Source organism: Protopterus annectens, chromosome 5.part0 (genome assembly GCF_019279795.1).
Source record: "Protopterus annectens isolate FY-2018-M chromosome 5.part0, PAN1.0, whole genome shotgun sequence".
Classification (NCBI taxonomy): Eukaryota; Metazoa; Chordata; order Ceratodontiformes; family Protopteridae; genus Protopterus; species Protopterus annectens.
The window spans coordinates 1,642,320,507-1,642,341,537 of record NC_056735.1 but is presented as its reverse complement, the minus strand read 5'-3'; the positions used below and the strand labels follow the sequence as shown (position 1 = coordinate 1,642,341,537).

At 43.2% G+C, this 21,031-nt stretch overlaps 1 protein-coding gene across 1 annotated transcript in view; it reads right to left on the bottom strand.

Moving 5' to 3' along the window:
• Positions 1-21,031, bottom strand: part of URB1 (URB1 ribosome biogenesis homolog) — a 1,941,236-nt gene that overhangs the window by 1,715,419 nt on the left and 204,786 nt on the right. The window contains exon 6 of the mRNA XM_044071429.1: positions 16,568-16,653. Within this exon, the coding sequence (XP_043927364.1) occupies positions 16,568-16,653 (86 nt within the window). The remainder of the gene's footprint in view (positions 1-16,567; positions 16,654-21,031) is intronic.

The following is a 21,031-nucleotide window of genomic DNA, read 5'->3' as shown; positions in this document are numbered from 1 at the left end:
GCTAGGCTTGTAAAGGTCCCAGGGCCATTAGCCTAGTACACACCTATGAACTACTGATTATGTACTTAGGATGTTATTAATGTGATAATATGTGGGGACTTCACTCTCCCCAAGGGGATGATGATGCATTTTTTGGCATTTAGCTTGAGGCCATGTTTCTGGCACCAGTCATTTGCTTGGGTGAGGCCCTCTTGAAGGACATCTACATCACTTGGGAATTGCTAATTACAGTCTGGAAAGTAGCAGTAGGTTAGATATACAAACATGTTAGGAATATATTCAAGACAAAATAAAAATAGCATTAGACATAAAAAGAAAAACTATTCCAAAAATCCTAGACTTCTTTAATAATATAAATAATAATCCATCTAAAGGTAAAGCATACTTGTCAATCATATATAACATTATTAGAATTTAATTTGTTTCTCCTGAATTGTCACACTGGAATTACTCAACAAAAATAAATAAAGAAGAATTTTCTGAGAAAACTAAGAAACCAGCCTTAAAAATCTATAGAAAAAACAACATCCTTTCTATACTGGAAGATTTATACAAGGAAATTTTTACATAGAATTTTTCTAACACCCCACAAAATTGCTGTTGTACATAAATTAGAAAAAATAAAATGCTGAAGATGCAATGAAGCCCTTAATGCAGACTGGGTTCATATGATCACAAAATGCAACAAACAGTGTCACTTTTCTGGACTGATTTTAGAAGCTTTTGCCAAGCAATGTGGTCAGATAATTGTACTATTACAGATTCCTTGATTTTGTCCAATGCCCGAATCCCAGACTTTATTTTGGTCTGTCCTAGCTGTATAAAATTCCTTCACAATGTTGCTAGAGTCTCCATGACACAAGTTAGGATCCTTGGAGGCAGGACGATCTTGCAGTACAGCTGCTGTAACTCTGAGTTGAAAGCAATTGTTGAGGTGGTCTGAGTACTTAGCGAGAATATCCTCTGGGTGCCAGAACATACTGGAAAGATTATATATTTCAGTTTACCTGGAAATCCCACAGGACGAGCTGGGAACTGTTGCAAAGGATACGAAAGTATAGTCCGTCATGCTCTGCATGATACCACTACAAACCTCACAAGGTCAAGTGATTTAGAAAATGGATGCGATAAATGAAACTCATCCATTCTCATTTCAAGATTGTGCTGTTTAACTTTTTGATTAAATATTTATCAATGAAAACTGTAAACATTTTAATTAAGATGCCAGATCTCAAAGAGAGATGAAAAGTCCTTCTAGAATAGCTATGTAACCCTCCATGTGGACCCACTCCCCCAGTTTCCACTGACACCAAAATCTAGACATATGAACTAGCCCTTTTGTAGAGGAAGGAACCAAGTGCTTCATTACTGAATTTGGTTACTTTAAGAGCTTGTTTAACTTTGACAGGTCAAGGCTTGGTTTACAGGATCCATTCCTTCCAGATTTGTGGAAACCTTCTCTATTGAACCCTGAATGAGGATCTTGACTGGAATTGGTGCTGCTAACTTTTCTTGGTAGTTCGACACAGAAGGAATACCTCCTTTTCTAGCTTTTGTAATGAACTGTAGTTTAGAGCTTCTATGGTCTATATTTAGGGCCCAGTAATCCCTTATTATACTGTGCCAAAGATGGAAGCAGGAGGTCAGATGGCCCTATAATCTTGATGTCCCAATGAAGGGAAATGTTGAATAGGGTAAGAGACAGGATGGCAATTTTAAGGTAGGGGAAGGGAGAACGCTGGAATACTTAAAGCTACTCCTTTCTTTGGTGGAGTGGCCCCAAGGACTCCCCTTCTTCCCTCTGTTTTCATACTACCATCTCCTCTTCTGATAGGCCTTCTTACCTTTGGCATGTTTACCCTTACCTTGCCTTAGATGAATATCACTTTTCTTATAATGTTAATTTGTTTTATACTTGGGAAAGGAAGGATGGTACGTGTGACTGACAGATTCCATAGTCTTCCATTTATATTCCAGGTTTTGTAATATACTGTATGCCCTTGCGGTCCAAAAAGCAGTTCCCTATGCAATAGGGCACTAAGAAACTACATCTTAATATCGTTGGTCAGGTACTGGATCCTCATCCACAAGTGTCTTTCTAACATGGATCTCATAGCTACAGCCCTGCATGCTGCATCCACAGCATCACAAAAGACTTCAAGGAATGTTTCAGCTGGACACAGAACCCAGTTCAGGACAGCCATCTTAATGGCTTCATCCTGTATTGCCCTACAAACTCCAACAGCTGTTTAAGCACACATTCCTGACATTTAAAGATGTGGTCAGTCAGTTCAGAGCCCTAAAGGCCAAAGGTGCAGAAGCATACAACTTATTATATCCGTGAAGCAATCTACTTTCATTATTAGTAGGAAGAGTGTTGAGTGTTGGTGACAGCTTAGATCCTCTGGCAGATTTCAGGGACACTACACATAGATCTGTACTGGGGTTCTTATAGAGGAATTTGTGAGGGTGAAAATTCCTACACAACTGGTCAAGTCTTTTAATGGAGGTAACTGGCAGTCTGGTTTAAGGGAGACAGGAAGGTCTCTTGACTGGGGAATACTTATTAGCCTGTGAGGCCCCAGGCACAGAAGTACAATCGCCTTTTTTTTTTTTTTTTTTTTTGGAAAGAGGAGGTCTCATTTTCTTGCCACTTGAAGTGGCCTCTCATAAACAAAACAGAATTTCCAAAAGACAAATTTTCTAGTGGTGAATCTGAAGCCATAGTGTCTTCACTGTGGTCAGAGGATAAAGGAATGGACATCTGTAATTTATAATCCAGGTCCCCCTCCTCATCCACAAAATCAGTGGGATCAGAATCATTCTCAAAGGAAACCTCTCTGGGTATTCTGGCAAGTTGGACTCCTGATAGACAGAGCTGTACTGGGACAGTTTGAAAGGTCTGTAAGAAACTTTATGCCATTTGGAACCAGTTTTAACATAAGCAGGAGGCAATGGCAAGTTAGCCAAAAAGTACAGTTGTGTACACTTACCATAAATGTAGATGTTCAAGTGTATTCACTGTTGCAGTCATTACATTTGGGATATCTGCCTGCAGGTAGCCCTCAGCCAGCCTGAATATCAAAGTCTTGGATCCCTGCGTCAGATGCGGTCTCTTCTTCCATGACGTCAGGTCATCAGGGGTATAAATCATGCAGCTGACGCCATTACATCAGTTTTTCTTGCCTCAGATGTCAGGTGCCCCCCCATAATGGGAAGAAATTATATATTAGGTTACACCTCCAACAAAAAGCAAATACACTAAACAAGAAGAAAGGTATAGCCAAGAGAAGTCAGGGGGTTGGAGGGAGGGTAACCAGGACTGCAACAGTGAATACACTCGAACATCTACATTTATAGTAAGTGTACACAACTGTACTATGTTTCACTGTTGCGGTTATTACATTTGGGTAGATTCCCAAAGCTAAGGAAGGGAGGAGGAAGGTAGAGAGCATTAGGACCAGCTATTAAGCCCTGCAAGACTGCAGTGACAAAACCAGCTCTGGATTTAGAAAAAATAGGCAAGTGGTAATGCTTGGTGAAGGTATGTACAGAGCTCCAGGTAGCAGCTTCTAGGATGTCCCTGGTAGGGACACCACTGAGAAAGGCTGCAGAGGTAGATGCAGCCCTGGTGGAATGTTATCTTATCCCCTGTGGGGTAGGTTTTCCATGGTGCTTATAGCAGAAATGAATGCAATGGGCTATCCACTTAGAAATGGTTTGCTTTGAAATTGCCTTCCCCTCTGCCCCTGCAGCAAAGGCAACTAGCAGCTGTTCAGTTTTTTCTGACAGGCTTAGTCCTGTCCAAATAAAATCTAAGTTGTCTGTGCATGTCCAAAGAGTGCAGTATTCGTTCTCCTTTGCTCTGTGGATTAGGAAAAAAGGTATGCAAATAAATGGACTGATTAAGGGCCACACTGGATACCACCTTGGACATAAAGGAAGGATTGGTCCTGAGGGACACCCTGTCTGCATGGAAGATGATGAAGGGCTCCACTGCCATGAGGGCCTGCAATTCAGACACTCTTCTTGCTGAAGTAATGGCTAGAAGGAAGGCCATTTTCCAAGAAAGGAATTTCAATTCTGCAGTTGCAGCTGGCTCAAAAGGAGGTAGAGTTAGCTTTTCCAATACAAAGTTAAGGTCCCAGGCTGGAGTAGGGGCTCTCCTGGGTGGTCTTAAATTTTTGGCCTCTCTGAGGAATTGTTTCAGCAGGGGTGGAGAGAAGAGAGGTGGCTCAGTATTATAATGTGCTGAAATGGCTGAGGCATGAATCTTAATTGATAAGAAGGAAAGGCCCTTGTGGAGCATCTCTGTTAAGTATTGAAGAATATGCGGTAAGCTGGGCACTGTTGTGCCCATCCCGAGTCTGGCTCCAGGAACAGTATCTTTTCCACTTTTCAGCATAGGATTTTCTAGTACTAGGCCTCCTTGCCTCCAGAATGACATCTAGCACCTGCTTACTGAGGAGATGCTACTGGAGAGCTCAAGGAATTAGCCAGGCTGCAATGTTCAGGGCTTGAAGCTGGGGGTGAAGAATCTGGCCCTCCTGCTGGGACAGCAGGGAAGGGGTCTGAGGCAGGTGCTATGGTTCCAGCAGTGACATACTACGCAAGAGGGGGTACCAGTGCTGGCGTGGCCAGTCTGGTGCAATCAGTATTGTCTTTGGTTTGTCCTGTTTGATCTTAAGCAGAACTTTCGAGAGGAGAGGCACAGGGGGAAAGACAAAAACTGAGAGGCTTTCCCAGGTGAAGGACAGGGCATCCACTTTCCAAGATTGACTGTGGGAAGTCCTTGTGCAGAATTTGTCCAATTGGTAGTTCTGAGGGGAGGCAAACTGGTCTATCTCTGGGTTCCCCCATTTGTTTATCAAAATGTTGAATATCTTTGGTTCCAGTTTCCACTCGTGTGGGTCCATAAGATTTCTGCTTAGGTCATCTGCCAGTGAATTTAGCTTGCCTGGCAGGAATTGAGCTTGTAAGTGCCCTTGGTAGCTCAAGGCTGTGTTCCACAGAGCCATGGCTAGTCTGCAGAGAGGATACGAGTGGGTTCCCCCCTGCTTGTTTATGTACCACATAACATTAGTGTTGTCTGTCTTTACCAATAATTGTCCTGGAAGAATGTGGTCCTTGAAGGCTGTCAGGGAAGTCTGTACAGCTAACATTTCTTTTTGATTGATATGCAGGTGCATCTGACTCTGATTCCATTTGCCCTGAATGCACTTCCCTGCCAAGTGAGCCCCCCCATGCATAGTCTGATGTGTCTGTTGTTAGAGTTTGGGTGGCAGGGAGTAGAGTGAATGGGAGTCCCTTGTTGTGGTAGCAGGTCTCTGCCCACCAGAGGAACTCTGTCTTTATACAAGGAATGACAGGAATCATTGATTCCAGGTCTTGAGAATGCTGACACCCATAGGCTTTTCAGATACCATTGTAGTTTCCTCATATGCAGTCTTGCATATGAAATGAGTAGAATGCAAGTGGCCATGAACCCCAGGGCTTGCAGAATTTTCCTTGCAGATAGCTGAGTCTTTGTGGCCAGTAGTTTGAAGAAGGCTGTCAAATAAATGTGTTTCTCTGGTGTGAGGTAAGCCATCTGGGAAGTTGTGTTCAAGCTTGCTCCCAGAATACAATTTGTTGGCAGGGTACTAGATGAGATTTCTTTTCGTTTATGGTGTACCCCAGTGAGATTAGAAGTTTCTTTACAAATGCCAGATGATTTAGTAGCATGTCCTGGCTTTCTGCCTGAATTAGACAATCGTCCAGGTATAGGAATATTTGAATATTTTTTTGCCTGCAAAATGCAATGACTGGAGCTAGGCACTTTGTGAATACCCTGGGCGCAGTAGATAAGCCAAAGGGAAGTGCAGAGAACTGATAGTGCATGTAGCCTGCTCTGTAGCGTAGGTATTTCCTGCAAGATTCCTTTATTGGAATGTGCAGGTAAGCTTCCTTTAAGTCTAAGGTTGCCAACGATGTATCTTTGCCTAGCATAGGAAGCAGCTGGTGAAGTGTTAGCATTTTGAATTTTGTGATTACCAAAAAGGTGTTTAGAACAGAGAGGTCCAGGATAGGACGCCAGGAGCTGTCTTTTCTGGGTACCAGGAAAAGTCTTGAGTAAAAACCTTGTCCCCTTTCTTCTTCTGGGACAGGTTGAATAGCCCTGATACTTAGAAGAGAGAGAACCTGCTGTTGAGCCTCTGCCCACTGATTTGGGGGTAGGTCTGGCCAACTGTTTGGGGATGGTAAGGTGTGGAAGTGGAATCCGTATCCTTGGGAAACTATATTTAAAACCCATTTATCCTGGGTAATGAGTTCCCAGTTTTTTGTATGCAGGGCGATCTTTCCACCTAAAGGAGCAAGCAGTTGAGCAGGACTTGGAAGGTTTAAGGTTAAGTCATTACGACAGTTTTCCATAGGGGGGTGTCTTACTACTTCCAGCTTTGGAAGTGGGAGCCCCCCACTGCTTAGACCTGTGAGTACCTTGAGACTGTAGCCTAGGTGGTCTGCTGTTCCTTGGTTTGGACTGAGAAGGCCTGGAAGAGACAGGAAAGGACCAGTTCTTAGAAGACCGATGCCTACTAAATCTGGGAGGCTGTACTTGCAGGAAATCTTTAACAGTTTGCATAGATTTAGCTTTTTTCCTCCATCTTTTTAAGGACTTATTCTGCTTTGTTGCCAAACAGGCGGTCTTGGTTTAAGGGAGCATCCAGTAATTTAGCTTTAACATGATTTAGCAAATTTTGCTCCTTAAGCCAAGCATGCCTTCTAAGAACAGACCCAGTGACAGCAGCCCTACAAGATGCTTCTAAAGAGTCAAAACCACATTGCAAAGTATATTTACCAACTTGTTCAACAGAATGAATTAAATCCTGTAATTCTTTATTTTCAGTACAGTCAGGAATCAACATAATTTTCTGTTTAAGTAGTCCCATAATATGCTGCTGATACTTTAACATATGAAACTGGCAGTTTAAGGCTCTAATGGCCAAAGTAGCAGAAGTGTATAACTTCTTATCCCATCTGTCCAAGGCCCTGGAATCTTTATCAGAAGGGGTAGGGTTTTTGGCAGTAGTAGCCTTAATGCCTTTAGGTCCCTGGGAAATGGTCTCCAAGTCCGCAGTAGGATTCTTGAAGAGGAACTTGTGAGAGTCAGGTACTCTGTAATACCTGTCAGGTTTCCTGGGAGCTGGAGGTAAAGTGTCTGGGGCCAGGCTAGATTCAAAGAAGGCATCAGCTACAATGTTCAGGACAAGAGGGATAGCTAAAGGCCTGTGTTGAGGGAAAAGTAAGAATTCCCTAAGCCTCTTTAATCCTGGCTTTTCCAGCGGAAATGCTCCCTAAGAGTGTGCAAGGTTTCAAAATCTTCTGGTAATCAGAAGAAAAGTACAGTTTTGTACCTACCATAAATGTAGATGTTCGAGTGGTTATGCTGCTGCAGTCATCACACTTGGGTTATCCTGCCGTCAAGTGGTCCCGCAGTCGGCCTGAATTCCAAAGCCTTGGTCCGGCGTCGGTTGTTGTCGCTTCTTCCCTGACGTCAGTGCGGCAGGGGTATAAAAGAGGCAGCCGACGCCATTTTCTTCAGTTTTTCTTGCCCCAGATGTCAGGTGCCCCAAACTAAGAAGGCAAAATAAGAAGCTTGCAAAACATACCTTAGTGCAAAACAATGGTACTAGTTGAAAGCATATACACCATATAGACATGCATCCCAAAGGTTGAAGTACATGGAGGTATAAGAAAAGCCTTGTTAGGAAGAGGGGATGGAGGGAGGGTAACCTGGACTGCAGCAGCATAACCACTCGAACATCTACATTTATGGTAGGTACAAAACTGTACTATGTTCATCATGCTATGCTGCTGCAGTCATCACACTTGGGTAGAGTCCCAAAGCTATGGTTGGGTGGTAGGAGCTAAACTGGGTTAGGTGCAGCTAAGATGCCCTGCAGAACTGCAGTGGCAAACCCAGCTCTGGTTTTTGAGTACAGAGGAAGGTGGTAATGCTTGGTGAAGGTGTGCACTGAACTCCAGGTAGCTGCCTCCAGAATGTCCTTAGTTGGGACTCCTCGGAGGAAGACTGCTGAGGTTGCTGTAGCCCTGGTAGAGTGAGACCCAATACTAGCAGGCACTGCTTTCCCGTGGCGTGAGTAGCAAAAGCGGATGCAATGTGCTATCCATTTGGAGATGGTCTGTTTTGAAATAGCCTTTCCTTCTGAGCCTGGTGCATAGGATACAAGGAGTTGGTCAAATTTTCTGAAGGCCTTTGTCCTGTCCAAATAGTAACATAGCTGTCTGTGAATGTCCAAAGAGTGAAGGAGCCTTTCTCCTTTATTCTGTGGGTTTGGATAAAAGGTGGGCAAGTGTATGGTCTGATTGAGAGCCACACTGGATACTACCTTTGGCATGAAAGAAGGGTTGATGCGTAAAGATACTCTGTCCTGATGGAAAATTATGAAAGGTTCCACTGCCATAAGTGCCTGCAGTTCTGAGACTCTGCGTGCTGAGGTGATAGCCAGCAACAGGGCTGTCTTCCATGACAAGTATTGAAGCTCTGCTGAAAAGGCTGGTTCGAAAGGAGGAAGTGTTAACTTTTCCAGGACAAAATTTAGATCCCAAGTTGGAGTAGGTCGTTTTCTGGGGGGTCTTATATTTTTTGCCCCACTGAGAAACTGCCTTAGCAAAGGATGAGAGAAAATGGGAGGAACCGTATCATATTGAGCTGAAATGGCTGAAGCATGGATCTTTATGGATGAGAAAGAAAGGCCTTTGTGTAGCAGCTCAGTTAGGTATTGGAGTATGTGCGGAATATTTGGGATGCTAGGATTTAGGCTTCTGGCCTGGCTCCATACACAAAATCTTTTCCATTTGTCTGAGTAGGTCTTTCTGGTGCTGGGCCTCCTGGCCTCCAAAATGACATTCTGGACGTCCTTTGAGAGAAGTGTTGTTTGATAATTTAAGGTATTTTCCATGCAGCTAGATTTAAGGTCCTTAGCTGACTGTGAAGGATCTGAGAGTTTTGTTGGGTTAACAGCAGAGGGAATTGAGGTAAGATCCATGGAGGGCTGTGAGTCAAGTGTCGTAGTAGTGGGTACCAGTGTTGACGTGGCCAGTCCGGGGCAATGAGGATCATCTGTGGTCTCTCTGATCTGGTTTTAAGTAATACCTGGGTGAGTAGAGGCAGAGGTGGGAAGGCGTAGACTGACAATGCTGTCCAACTGAATGATAGGGCATCCACTTTCCAGGCCAGGGGATGGTAAGTCCTTGTGCAAAATTTTTGTAGCTGGCAATTGTTGGTTGAGGCAAACAGATCTATGTCTGGGGGTCCCCACCTTTGAGTTATCATTGAGAATACTTGTGGGTGTAGTCTTCACTCGTGAGGGTCTGTCAAATTTCTGCTTAATTTGTCTGCCAAAATGTTTTCTTTTCCTGGCAGGAATTGTGCTTGCAGTTGTACTTGGTAAGTTAATGCTGTGTTCCACAAGTCCATTGCCTGTCTGCATAGTGGGTAGGAGTGCGTCCCTCCTTGTTTGTTTATGTACCACATAACTGTGGTGTTGTCCGTCCTTATTAGTTGTTGTCCTGGATGCAAAAGGTCCTTGAAGGCTGTTAGTGCATTTTTTACAGCTAGCATCTCCTTTTGATTGATGTGTAGTTGCCTTTGGTCTGCAGACCATTTGCCCTGTATGCATTGTCCTCCCATGTGTGCACTCCAGGCGTAGTCTGATGAATCTGTTGTCAAGGTTTGGTTTGGTGGAGGTGAGACAAAAGGAAGGCCCTTGTTTGCTTGGCATGCTTGAGCCCACCATAGAAACTCTTTTTGAAGGCAGAGAATGAGAGTTATAGTTGCTTCGAGGCTGTGTCTGTGCTGGGACCATACACTTTTTAGGTACCATTGTAGTTTTCTCATATGCAGCCTTGCATATGCAATTAGTTGAATGCAGGATGCCATGTACCCCAATGCCGGCAGGAATTTCCTTGCAGTGAGCTGGGTAGAACTTGCCATGTTTTTGAAGTACTGAGCCAGTTGTTTTTTGCTTGTCTGGCGTGAGGTAAGCCATCTGGGTTGTTGTATTCAAGCTGGCACCCAGGAAAATTATTTCTTGTGAGGGTATTAGTTTTGACTTCTTTTTGTATACTGTGTACCCTAGGCAACTTAGCAACTTTGTTACAAATGCCAGATGCTGTAGTAGGATGTCTTTGCTGTCCGCTTGGATCAGGCAGTCGTCCAGATATGGATAAATTTGTACTCCTCGCTGTCTGCAGTATGCAATTACTGATGCCAGGCATTTAGTGAATACTCTGGGCGCAGTAGATAAGCCAAAGGGCAATGCAGAGAATTGACAATGCGTTGTGCCTGCCAAAAATCTGAGGTATCTTCTGCAATCATGTCTGATAGGGACATGCAGGTATGCCTCTTGGATGTCCAACGTTACCAGCCAAGACTCCTTGCCCAGCATGGGAAAAAGCTGCTGTAGTGTGAGCATTTTGAATTTGGGAATGTCTAGGTACGTGTTTAGAATTGAAAGGTCTAAGATGGGTCTCCAGGCTTTGTCCTTTCTTGGTACTAGAAACAGTCTTGAGTAAAATCCTTGACCTTGCTCTTTTGCAGGTACCTTTTGAATTGCTTTCATGTTCATGAGAGCTGAAATTTGCTTTTGTGCCTCTGCCCATTGGTTTGATGGCAGATTTGGCATGCCTCTCATCTGTGGTAAAGTGTGAAAATGAAATCTGTAGCCTCAGGTAATAATATCCAGAACCCATTTGTCCTTTGTTATGATGTGACAATTTTATGGGAAAAGAGCCAGTTTTCCTCCTAGAGGCGCTGCCTGTGCAATTATGCTTGGCAGGCGAAGAGGAAAGTCATTGAGTTTGTTTTCTGAAGGGTAGAGATCTGTCGTCTCCCCCTCTTTGAGTTGTTGTTTGCCATTGTCTAGGCCTGAAGGTACCCTGTGCCTGGCCTCTGCCCCTAGGGCGTCTGTACCTGCCCCTTTGGGGTCTGTCTGAAGCAGGAAAGGACCACTTTTTTGATGGCCAGTTTCTGCTGAAGCGAGGAGACTGTACCTGTAAAAAATCTTAAACTGTTTGCATTGATTTTGCCTTTTCTTCCATCTTCTTTAAAACTTCCTCTGCTTTGACACCAAATAACGCATCCTTTTGCAGTGGAGCATCCAGTAACTTTGCTCTGACATGTTCTGGTAAGGTCTGCTCTTTTAGCCAAACATGTCTACGTATTACAGACCCTGTGACTGCTGCTCTACATGAGGCCTCCAAAGAATCAAAACCACACTGCAAGGTATGTTTTTCCACTTGTTCTGCTGCATACAACAAATCTTGCATCCCTTTGAAATCTAGTTGATCTGTTTGAGGGATCATTTTCTGTATTAACTGAGTAAGCAAGTACTGCTGGTATTTAATCATGTGGAATTGGCAGTTTAATGCCCTCATGGCCAAAGTGGCAGAGCTATACACTTTTTTCCCCCATCTTTCTAATGCCCTGGAATCTCTTTCCGCAAGTAGTGGATTCTTAGCAGTAGAGGCCTTAACCCCTTTGGGACCCTGGGAAATGGTTTCTGGGTCTGCAGCAGGGCTTTTATATAAAAACTTGTGAGAGTCAGGGACTCGATAGTATCTGTCTGGTTTAGGTGGAGCTGGAGGCAAGGAATCTGGATTTAGACTGGATTCAGTGGAGACATCATCCAGAATGTCCAAAACAGGAGGAATGGCTAGGGGTCTATGCTGAGGCAAACGAAGAAACTCACAGAGTCTTTTCTTGGAGTCAGAGTAATCTTGTCCTTCCCAGTGGAAATGCTCTCTCATGGTGTGCAGGGTTTCCCCAAAAGAGAAGTCTTCAGGGGGGGGAACAGAGGGAATAGACTCCTCAGCATCTGAGTCTTTATAGAGAGGGAAGGGGCAATCCTGTTCCTCAGAGTCTGCTGAGGAAATGGATTCCTGGTCAGAAGGAGGTAAATCTTCCTCCAGTCTAGGCCTTTTGTCAGGAGGGGGCTGGGAACCTCTGATAAGGGTAATCAGGTCCTCCGCCATTTTGAGCATCTGTTTTTTAGGCATAGGGGCCTGTATGGGAGTCTGTGGACCCGGTTTCTTAACCTTTGGAAGCTTAGCGTATGACTTAACGGAAAGAGTCGTCGGTTTAAAGACGCCTTCTGAAACCGAAGGCCTGTCCATAGTCTCCGGATCGCCGCCAGGGCTGGCGTCCGCGAGTTGAAGAGGAACCGGCTCCAGTGGCCCGGTAGATTCTGACTGAGAGGTAGTTGTATTTTCTAAATCTGCGGTAGTAAGGGGCTGCGTAGGCGCCTCACTGAATACCGAAGATCTGGTGGCAGGCCTAACCGAGACCTCGGTATCTGGTCTAGGTCTAGGCTGCCGGTCTTTTTCCTTGCGTTTTTTAAACATAGCAGTAGTCGGAGGTTCCGACGACATAATGTAGTTGAATTTTCTGCCAAAATAATGTCGGGCAGTGTCAGCCTGACGCTTAATAGTGCGTTTATTGAACCTACCGCAAAACCGACAACCAGAAACGTTGTGGTCTGGGCCTAGGCAAGGAATACAATAAGAATGAAAATCCTTATGAGGTATTTGCTTCCCACAAGAAATACAATTATTAACTTTGTCTGACATCGGTCTGAGGCAAGAAAAGTTTCCCCAACAGGGTACTTAGCTTTATAGAAGACTTCGGCTGAAATTCTGTTAGAAAATCTCAGGAGCTGGCCAATCGGCACTTACGAACTGCTTCTGCTTCGGGCACCGCACGGCAAGAAAGACTGAAGAAAATGGCATCGGCTGCCTCTTTTACACCCCTGCCGCACTGATGTCAGGGAAGAAGCGATGACAACCGACGCCAGACCAAGGCTTTGGAATTCAGGCCGACTGCGGGACCGCCTGACGGCAGGATAACCCAAGTGTGATGACTGCAGCAGCATAGCACGATGAACATCAGAAATTTCAGAATCCTGATCAGAAGAATCAGAAGGAAAATCAGTTCTAGGTCTCTTAGAGGGTGAAGGCTGGCTTCCCCTAATTAAAGTAATAAGGCCTTCAGCCATTCTTATCATTTGTTTTTTAGGCATATGGGCCTGACCATGCAGTTTGGACATCGGTTTTCTAGGCGTGGGGTGAGTTGTAGGCCTTGGAGAAGAAGATGGTGTCGGTTTGAAATGCAAGTCAGTATGCCTGAAAACACCCTCAGAAGCTGGTGACTGCACAGTGGCTCCGGACCCATCCAATGTAGAGACATCTGCAGGTTCCATGGTCGAAGAAGCATCTCACAGCATACCGGACTCCGAATGGGTCTCAGTAGAGGCCTGCGAATCTGAAGTAGCGGGTATCAGGGGCTGCAAAAGTGCCTCACCGAGTACTGGCGAACTGGTGACTAGCTTAATGGAAGCGTTGTTGATAGCTCTGGACCTATGCGGTCTGCCACTTTTAACTTTACATTTTTTCGGAATGTCGCTAGTCGTATGGCTTACCAAAGCCATTTCTGGATAGTTAAACCGAGTACCGAAATAAATTGATGCAAAAATAAACAGACGATGAATAGGTCGGGGATTGAATAAGGCACAAAACCGACAGCTAGGGGCGTCGTGGTCTGGGCCTAAGCAAGGAATGCAGTATGAATGAAATTCTTTATAAGGTATTTGCTTTCCACAGGTATACAATTGGTAACTGTTACTGACATCGGTTTAGAGCAAGAAAAAGGATCCCCAACAGGGTACTTAGCTTTTTTGAAGACTTCAGTTCTGAAACGAAAATTTCAGGAGTCGGCCGACCGGCACTTGCGAACTGCTTCTGCTTCGGGCACCGTGCAACAAGAAAGACTGATGTAATGGCGTCGGCTGCATGCTTTATACCCCTGACGACCTGACGTCATGGAAGAAGAGACAGCATCCGACGCAGGGATCCAAGACTTTGATATTCAGGCCAGCTGAGGACTACCTGCAGGCAGATAACCCAAATGTAATGACTGCAACAGTGAAACACGAAGAACATCACCAAGTGGCTCAGTGGTTCTGACAGAGGCCAACAACTTAGATATGGCCCTGAATTTAAGGTTATGTGCAGAAGTCCACCCTGAAAGGGAAAATCTCTGAGCTTGAACCTTTTAACTTGGTAGACATCCTTCTCAATAAACAGTCATTGCCTAACAATAATGTGGTGTTCTTGAATAAATGTTTAATCATTGTACGTAGCAGGAGGTGCCTCAGATCAGTAGGATGAGCTGGGGGTTGAAACATGGCAGCTTGCAGGGTTGCTCTGCCAAAGTTCTTGTCTTTTGCTGATGCCAGGGTTGGGAACTGATTCAGTGACACCACAGGACTAGAATACGTGGATCTTTGGTCCCTACTGAACTCATCTAACTTGTTGGTATGTCTGTTTTTCTCCCTACATTTCTTCTTTCACTTTTAGGGGGGACATTTCCTGTATTAACTGAGGGTTGTACAATATGATCAAACTGTACACAAAGGCTATCAGACCTTTCTTACACAGAAAGGCCAGGATGGACTTCTGTCTCACCATTACAGTTTTTTGTTTAAAGTTCTGACAAACATCACAATACGAAATGTTGTGCTCCCAGTCAAGACAAAACACACGCTCGCTGTGGAAGTCTTTAAAGTTAATCTCTCTCTATTTTGGCAGACACACCTACTATGCTTGGTGGAAGCATTCATGCCCTATACCTTCAAACAGGCTGAATGCCATGTGGTTGTATAATAAAGGATAAAACAGATTCCCAACAGGTTAATTACCTGATCAATCTTTAGTCTGAGTCCTAGGCCCACACACTAATGGATGCACTGTTCTGGTTCACAAACTGCACATTCAGCAATGTGGCAAGTAAAGAACTGAAGATGGTGTAAGAGGATGTCATCTTTATACTAGGTATGTGACAATATCTGAAATGAAAGTGAAGGTAGTCTAAATAAGAAAGACTGGTGCTTTGCTCTAAGAATCTGGTCAGATATCAGAACTCAGCTTGGAGCTGAGTTCCCAAATGTGATAACTGCAACACTGACTCACACGAAGAACATTCCCCATTAATTTCTGCACATAAGGGAGACAAGATCAAGTTTAACCTTCTAAGAGAAATATCAAGCCTGTGAAACCACTGTTAAGACTTGATTCGCTGCGAGACACAAGTATGAGCTCTGAAGGAAAAAAAATGGCCTGAATTATAGCCCATAAGATGAGAACAAATGCCAATTGCCATGACTCTCTAATGTGTGAACATGCGGTGCAGGCATTTGGTGAAAACTATGCAAGCAGAATATAGGTGAAATGGCAGAAAAACAAAATGGCAGTCCTTTACAAGAAATCTAAGAAATTTGTGAGCTTTACGAACAGGGATAAGTAAACAGGTTATCCCTGCATGCTGATGGTTACAATAAACAACCAGTAGAGGAAGCAGTGTGTCAACATCTTGAGCTTCATTGTCGTGATAAAACTAGTTCAGCTTGATTAAATCTTGAATACGTTTTCAATCATCATCATTCTCGTTGGCATTAGGAAGAAATCAAGAGTAAAAAGACCCATCAAGCACCTATGAACAGCCCTTAATGAAGTCATGTTAGTAGTAAGGATTAGAAGAAACTCAAGAGCTGTCATGCTCTTGCAGAAGTTTCTGATAATTTTCTTGGAAATATCTGCGATTTTAAACAGACCATTCAACAAAGGCAGCACACAGATTCCACAGTAAATATTACAAGTGATAATTTTGTATATTCACTTGGCTTGAAATTCCTTAAAGCTATAGTTTTTTTGCAGTGTACAGTCTGATTAAAAACAAAAAAGTATGATTTTTTAATAACTGGACTTCAGTTTCAAACTGCTGGGCCATGCAGTTCTGAGACTTGCACTTCTGATAAGCAGCAGTGATCTGTGCATACACAGACACAAGCACTCCTGTCAATGCTATGCTAAGCGGCAAATGCAAGAAACTGAAAGAATGATGGATTGCTTGGGGACTGAGTGACAGGGGAGAAGAGAGCACAATTTTATCTGTCCACCCCCACCTAAAATAATTTTTGAGAACAGGACTGTCAAACCAATTATTTGGGTTTAAAGATGCAGTGTTTATGCTTTAGAACAATTAAACATTACACATTAATAATTTGCTTAAGGTGGGCATGGCTACATTTTTTGCAATTACTGGCATATTCCAACTGATCCAGGGTTTAGTAAAAGTTTAGTAAACTTTGCTGGAAAGACACAAAGGATCACAACAAAATATTATCAAACATGCGAATACAACAAAGAATGAAATTATAGAATTTTGTGTTGAGAAACAAAAACAAAATTGCCCTGCCAAAGCAGTTGCTGCATACTGAAATACAGTCAATATCAAAATGTTCTTCTGCTTTGCTTTTAATTAATAAAATATGAAAATGGTGAAGCATTTAAAGTAGAGACCTAACATTAATAAAAGAAGCAGGATATCACGTATACTACTTACAAAGGCAGATGACTATAGAAAGAGCATTATCAATGTGATCCATTACAACAAAGTCCAGCACAAGAAGAACTTCAGATGGTAATGCATACCTCAAGAGTGCACACTCACCTTAGTTTTTAGGGTAGAAAGCAACAGGTTTATTATGGAAATCCGATCCTCTCTTAATCCAGTGCTAAAAATGTCTGAAATAAAACCTAAAAGAACAAAACAAAGGACACTTCTAAATATGGCACATCATTTGCCTTTTAACTTTCAGTGATGTTTCCATTTTCTTATCTGTAATTTGTAATTCTTACCACCACCACTGTCATCACTATGAAGCATTTGGAACTATTTATACAGTTTTCCTGGTGTAGAAAAATAGCACCTCAGTGGGGATAGGTTTAGATGATGTAATGCTCATGCTAAATGGTAAGCCTGAACTTTAAATACACATCAATACAATGTGTAATCCATTGGACACCTACTACTTTTTGAAGTACCATCAGATATGAAAATAGAGACTTTCACTCCATTCTGTAAATCCAACAGTAACATTAAAAGCATTTTCTTAGCCATAAATTTCTATCAAATTATACACTGTAATCAGCAAAAATATCCTTAGCCATAAATTCCTGTCAAATTATACACTGTAATCAGCAAAAATATCCTATCTGCACTTCCCTTCTCTTCTTCACATTTCTCAATGAAAGTCATATTATGTAAATATGTAACGTAATACCAAATAAGATTCTAGAAAACTATGACCTTAAATCTCAACTCCTAACACAACAATACAAAATACAGAATGAAGACTACAATGCAGTTTCTATCCTTTGCCCTCCCCACAAATTCTACTTAACTTAAAACTGTCCATAATTTCTAAATCAAATTACCAAAACACCTGATTCACAAATATAACCCTGTTACATTAACTGCACCAAGCACACAACAATTAGGTTCTCCCTCCCTCATAATTCCACAAACACTGGTTCCACCATGAGAAAGAATGACCATATAGCTACTGTCCATATTAGGTTCTGATAATCTAATATCCATATTAAATTCTGGTAATCTAAGGGTTTTCTGAAGCACACTGCCTTTCCTAGTAACATTATCCTTGGTGATCAGTCTTGAACTACAGACTACATTAGTTTGCGACAACCTTGCATCTAAGACTGGAGAGCAGTACATACTCAAACCACCATCACGGCTACATACTTGCTCAATGTAGGCACTGAATTTTAAGAGCCTGTGGTCCTACTACCTCCCTTATCTGTCCCAATTCCTAATCAAAAGCACAATGTAATTATCATGCAACCATTCTTAGCTTGTTTACAGTATTTAAAAGTTATTCACTAGATACTCAGCCATCCAAAATAAGGTGATTTATTCAGGAAGCTGACAATTGTTCAAATTTATTTTGAAAACTAATGATGCATATTTTCTTGTCCACTGTTTTTGCAATTGGCACCTAGCTCCCTCTAACAGTAGTTGTTCCCTAACCTAGTCCAGGGCATTCAGGTTTACCATGCAACCTGTCAAAAATACACAAATTAACATTTCAGTCTCATCAATCTTGTTAATATCCTACGATATACAAAGTACAGTTTTGTACCTACCATAAATGTAGATGTCCGAACAGGATAGCATCTGCAGTCATAACAAATGGGTTGTCCTGTCGTCAGGCAGCCCTTCGGTCGGCCGGATTCCAAAGTCTGGGTCCGGCTTCGGCTGATGTCGCACTTCACCCAACGTCATCTCTGCTGGTCTTCGGGTATAAAGGCATCAGCCAACGCCATTTTCCTCAGTGTTTCTTGCCCCAGATGCCAGTTGCCCTCTAGGAAAGCAAAATTTTGGATAAATGCCAATGTTTCCAAAATAGTAGAAGGCAAACACAAAAAATAAGCATGTATGTACATATATACAAACAAATACACCATCAGAGACTCCCCCCCAGCTAGCTATTAGGAGGGTAAATACCCTAGGAGTACCACAGAGGGGAAGGAGGGTGGGTAATCCTGACTGCAGATGCTATCCTGTTCGGACATCTACATTTATGGTAGGTACAAAACTGTACTATGTCCTTCAAGGATGCATCTGCAGTCATAACAAATGGGTAGAATACCATAGCCAAACTAGGGAGGAGGAAGAAGAATTATGGTGTAGTTAGGATCCCTTGCAATACAGCAGTGGCAAACCCTGCTCGGGATCTAGAGTATAGAGGTAAATTATAATGCTTGGCAAATGTATGCACGGAGGTCCAAGTAGCCGCCTCAATAATGTCCTTGGTTGCCACTCCTCGTAAGAAAGCTGTGGTAGTGGCTGTAGCCCTTGTAGAATGAGGTCTTATGTTCTGTGGAACTGGTTTTCCATGGTAGGAGTAACAGAATCTTATGCAATTTCCTATCCATTTGAAGATTGTCTGTTTGGAAATTGCTTTTCCTTCCCTTCCTGTTGCATAGGCTACTAAAAGCTGGTCAGTTTTTCTGTTACTTTTGGTTCTGTCCAGGTAGTAGCGTAACTGTCTATGTACATCCAAGGTATGCAGCAGTCTTTCCCCCCTGTTCTGTGGATTGGGAAAGAAGGTAGGTAGGTGGATTGCCTGGTTTAAAGACACTCTGGATACCACCTTAGGCATAAATGTAGGATTAGTTCTCATGGACACTCTGTCTTGATGGAAGATTAGGAAGGGTTGTACTGCCATTAAGGCCTGTAGTTCCGAAACCCTCCTTGCTGAAGTAATTGCCAGTAGGAAGGCAGTTTTCCATGATAGGTGTTGAAGATCTGCTGTTGCTGCTTGTTCAAATGGAGGGAGTGTCAATTTTTCTAGCACAAAGATCAAGTCCCATGCTGGTAATGGTGGTTTCCTAGGAGGTTTTACATTCTTGATCCCTCTGAGGAATTGCCTGAGTAGAGGATGCGAAAAGACAGGTGGATCGAAGCTGTATTCTGCGGAAATAGCTGATGCATGTATCTTGATGGAGGAATAGGACAGGCCCGTATGTAGAAGCTCTGCCAAGTACTCCAGGATGTTAGCAATATCTATGTTCGAGACATCTTTTCCTCTTTCAGTACTCCAAATGACAAACCTTTTCCATTTTCCTGCATAGTTCCTTCTTGTTGAAGGTCTGCGGCTTCAAGGATAATGTCTTTAACCCTTTGGGATAAGTCTGGGTTAGTTGCTGTTATGTGATGTTCCAGGCAGTCAGTTGCAAGGTTTTTAGGTTTGGGTGCATGATGTTGTAGTTGTTCTGAGTTAACATCAAAGGCATCAGGGTATTGGCCACATTCTCCCCTGAGACATGCTCCTCAGCAAAGGATACCAGTGTTGTCTTGGCCAATTCGAGCTATCAGAATTATCCTTGGACGTTCCTCTTTGATTTTCAGTAGTACCTTGTGCATCAAAGGAAGAGGTGGAAATGCATATGCTGTCAGGCCTTTCCAACTGAAGGATAGAGAGTCCACCTTCCATGCTAGTGGGTGGCATGTCCTTGTGCAGAATTTTTGAGCTGGTGATTGAGTGGGGATGCGAATAGGTCTATTTGTGGCATTCCCCATTTCTTTGTGATGGCCTTGAAGATGTCCGGGTGTAGCATCCATTCGTGAGCATCCGAGGTGGTTCTGCTTAACATGTCTGCTAGGGTGTTTTCTTTTCCGCACAAATATTGCCTGTAACTGGATGTTGTAGCTCAGAGCCATATTCCAAAGGTCCAGAGTCATTCTGCATAGGGGTATGAATGAGTGCCTCCCTGTTTGTTGATGTACCACATGACTGTGGTGTTGTCTGTCCTTATCATTAAATGGCCTTCTTTGAGGAATGGTTTGAATTTCTGGATTGCTAGTTTTACTGCCAGCATTTCTTTTTGGTTTATGTGCAGGTGCAGCTGGTCTGGAGTCCACAATCCTTGTATGCACTTGTCCAACATGTGCCCCCAGCCTAGGTCTGAGGCGTCCGTTGTGATGGTTTGGTTTGCTTGAAAGTTGTGTAAGGGCAAGCCTGGGTTTGACTGGCATGCTTGAGCCCACCATAGGAACTCTTGTTTCAGGCATGGGATTAGTGGGGTTTCGGTTTCTAAGCTGTGCCTGTGTTGAGACCATAAATTCTTTAGGTACCACTGTAGTTTTCTCATATGCAGTCTGGCATGGGGGACCAGGATTATGCATGATGCCATGTAGCCCAAGGCCTGCAGTACTTTTCTTGCTGTTAGTTTGTGCTGCTTTGTTAATGCCAAGAAGTAAAGAGGGAGTTGTGCTTGTTTTTCTGCAGTTCGGAATGCCATTTGTTTTACTGTGTCCAATTCCGCACCCACGAATGTTCTTGTCTGGGATGTTATCAGTCTTGACTTTTTTAAATTGACTGTGTATCCCAGGGCTTGTAGTAAGCAAATGACTCTTTGTAAATCTGTTGTCAGCTTGCTTTTGTTGTCCGCTTGTAACAGGCAGTCGTCCAGGTATGGATAAATTTGGATTCCCTGTAGCCTGCAATGAGCGATTACTGATGCCAGGCATTTTGTGAATACTCTGGACACAGTAGATAAGCCAAAGGGCAATGCTGAGAATTGATAATGCTCTGATCCTGCAAGAAATCTG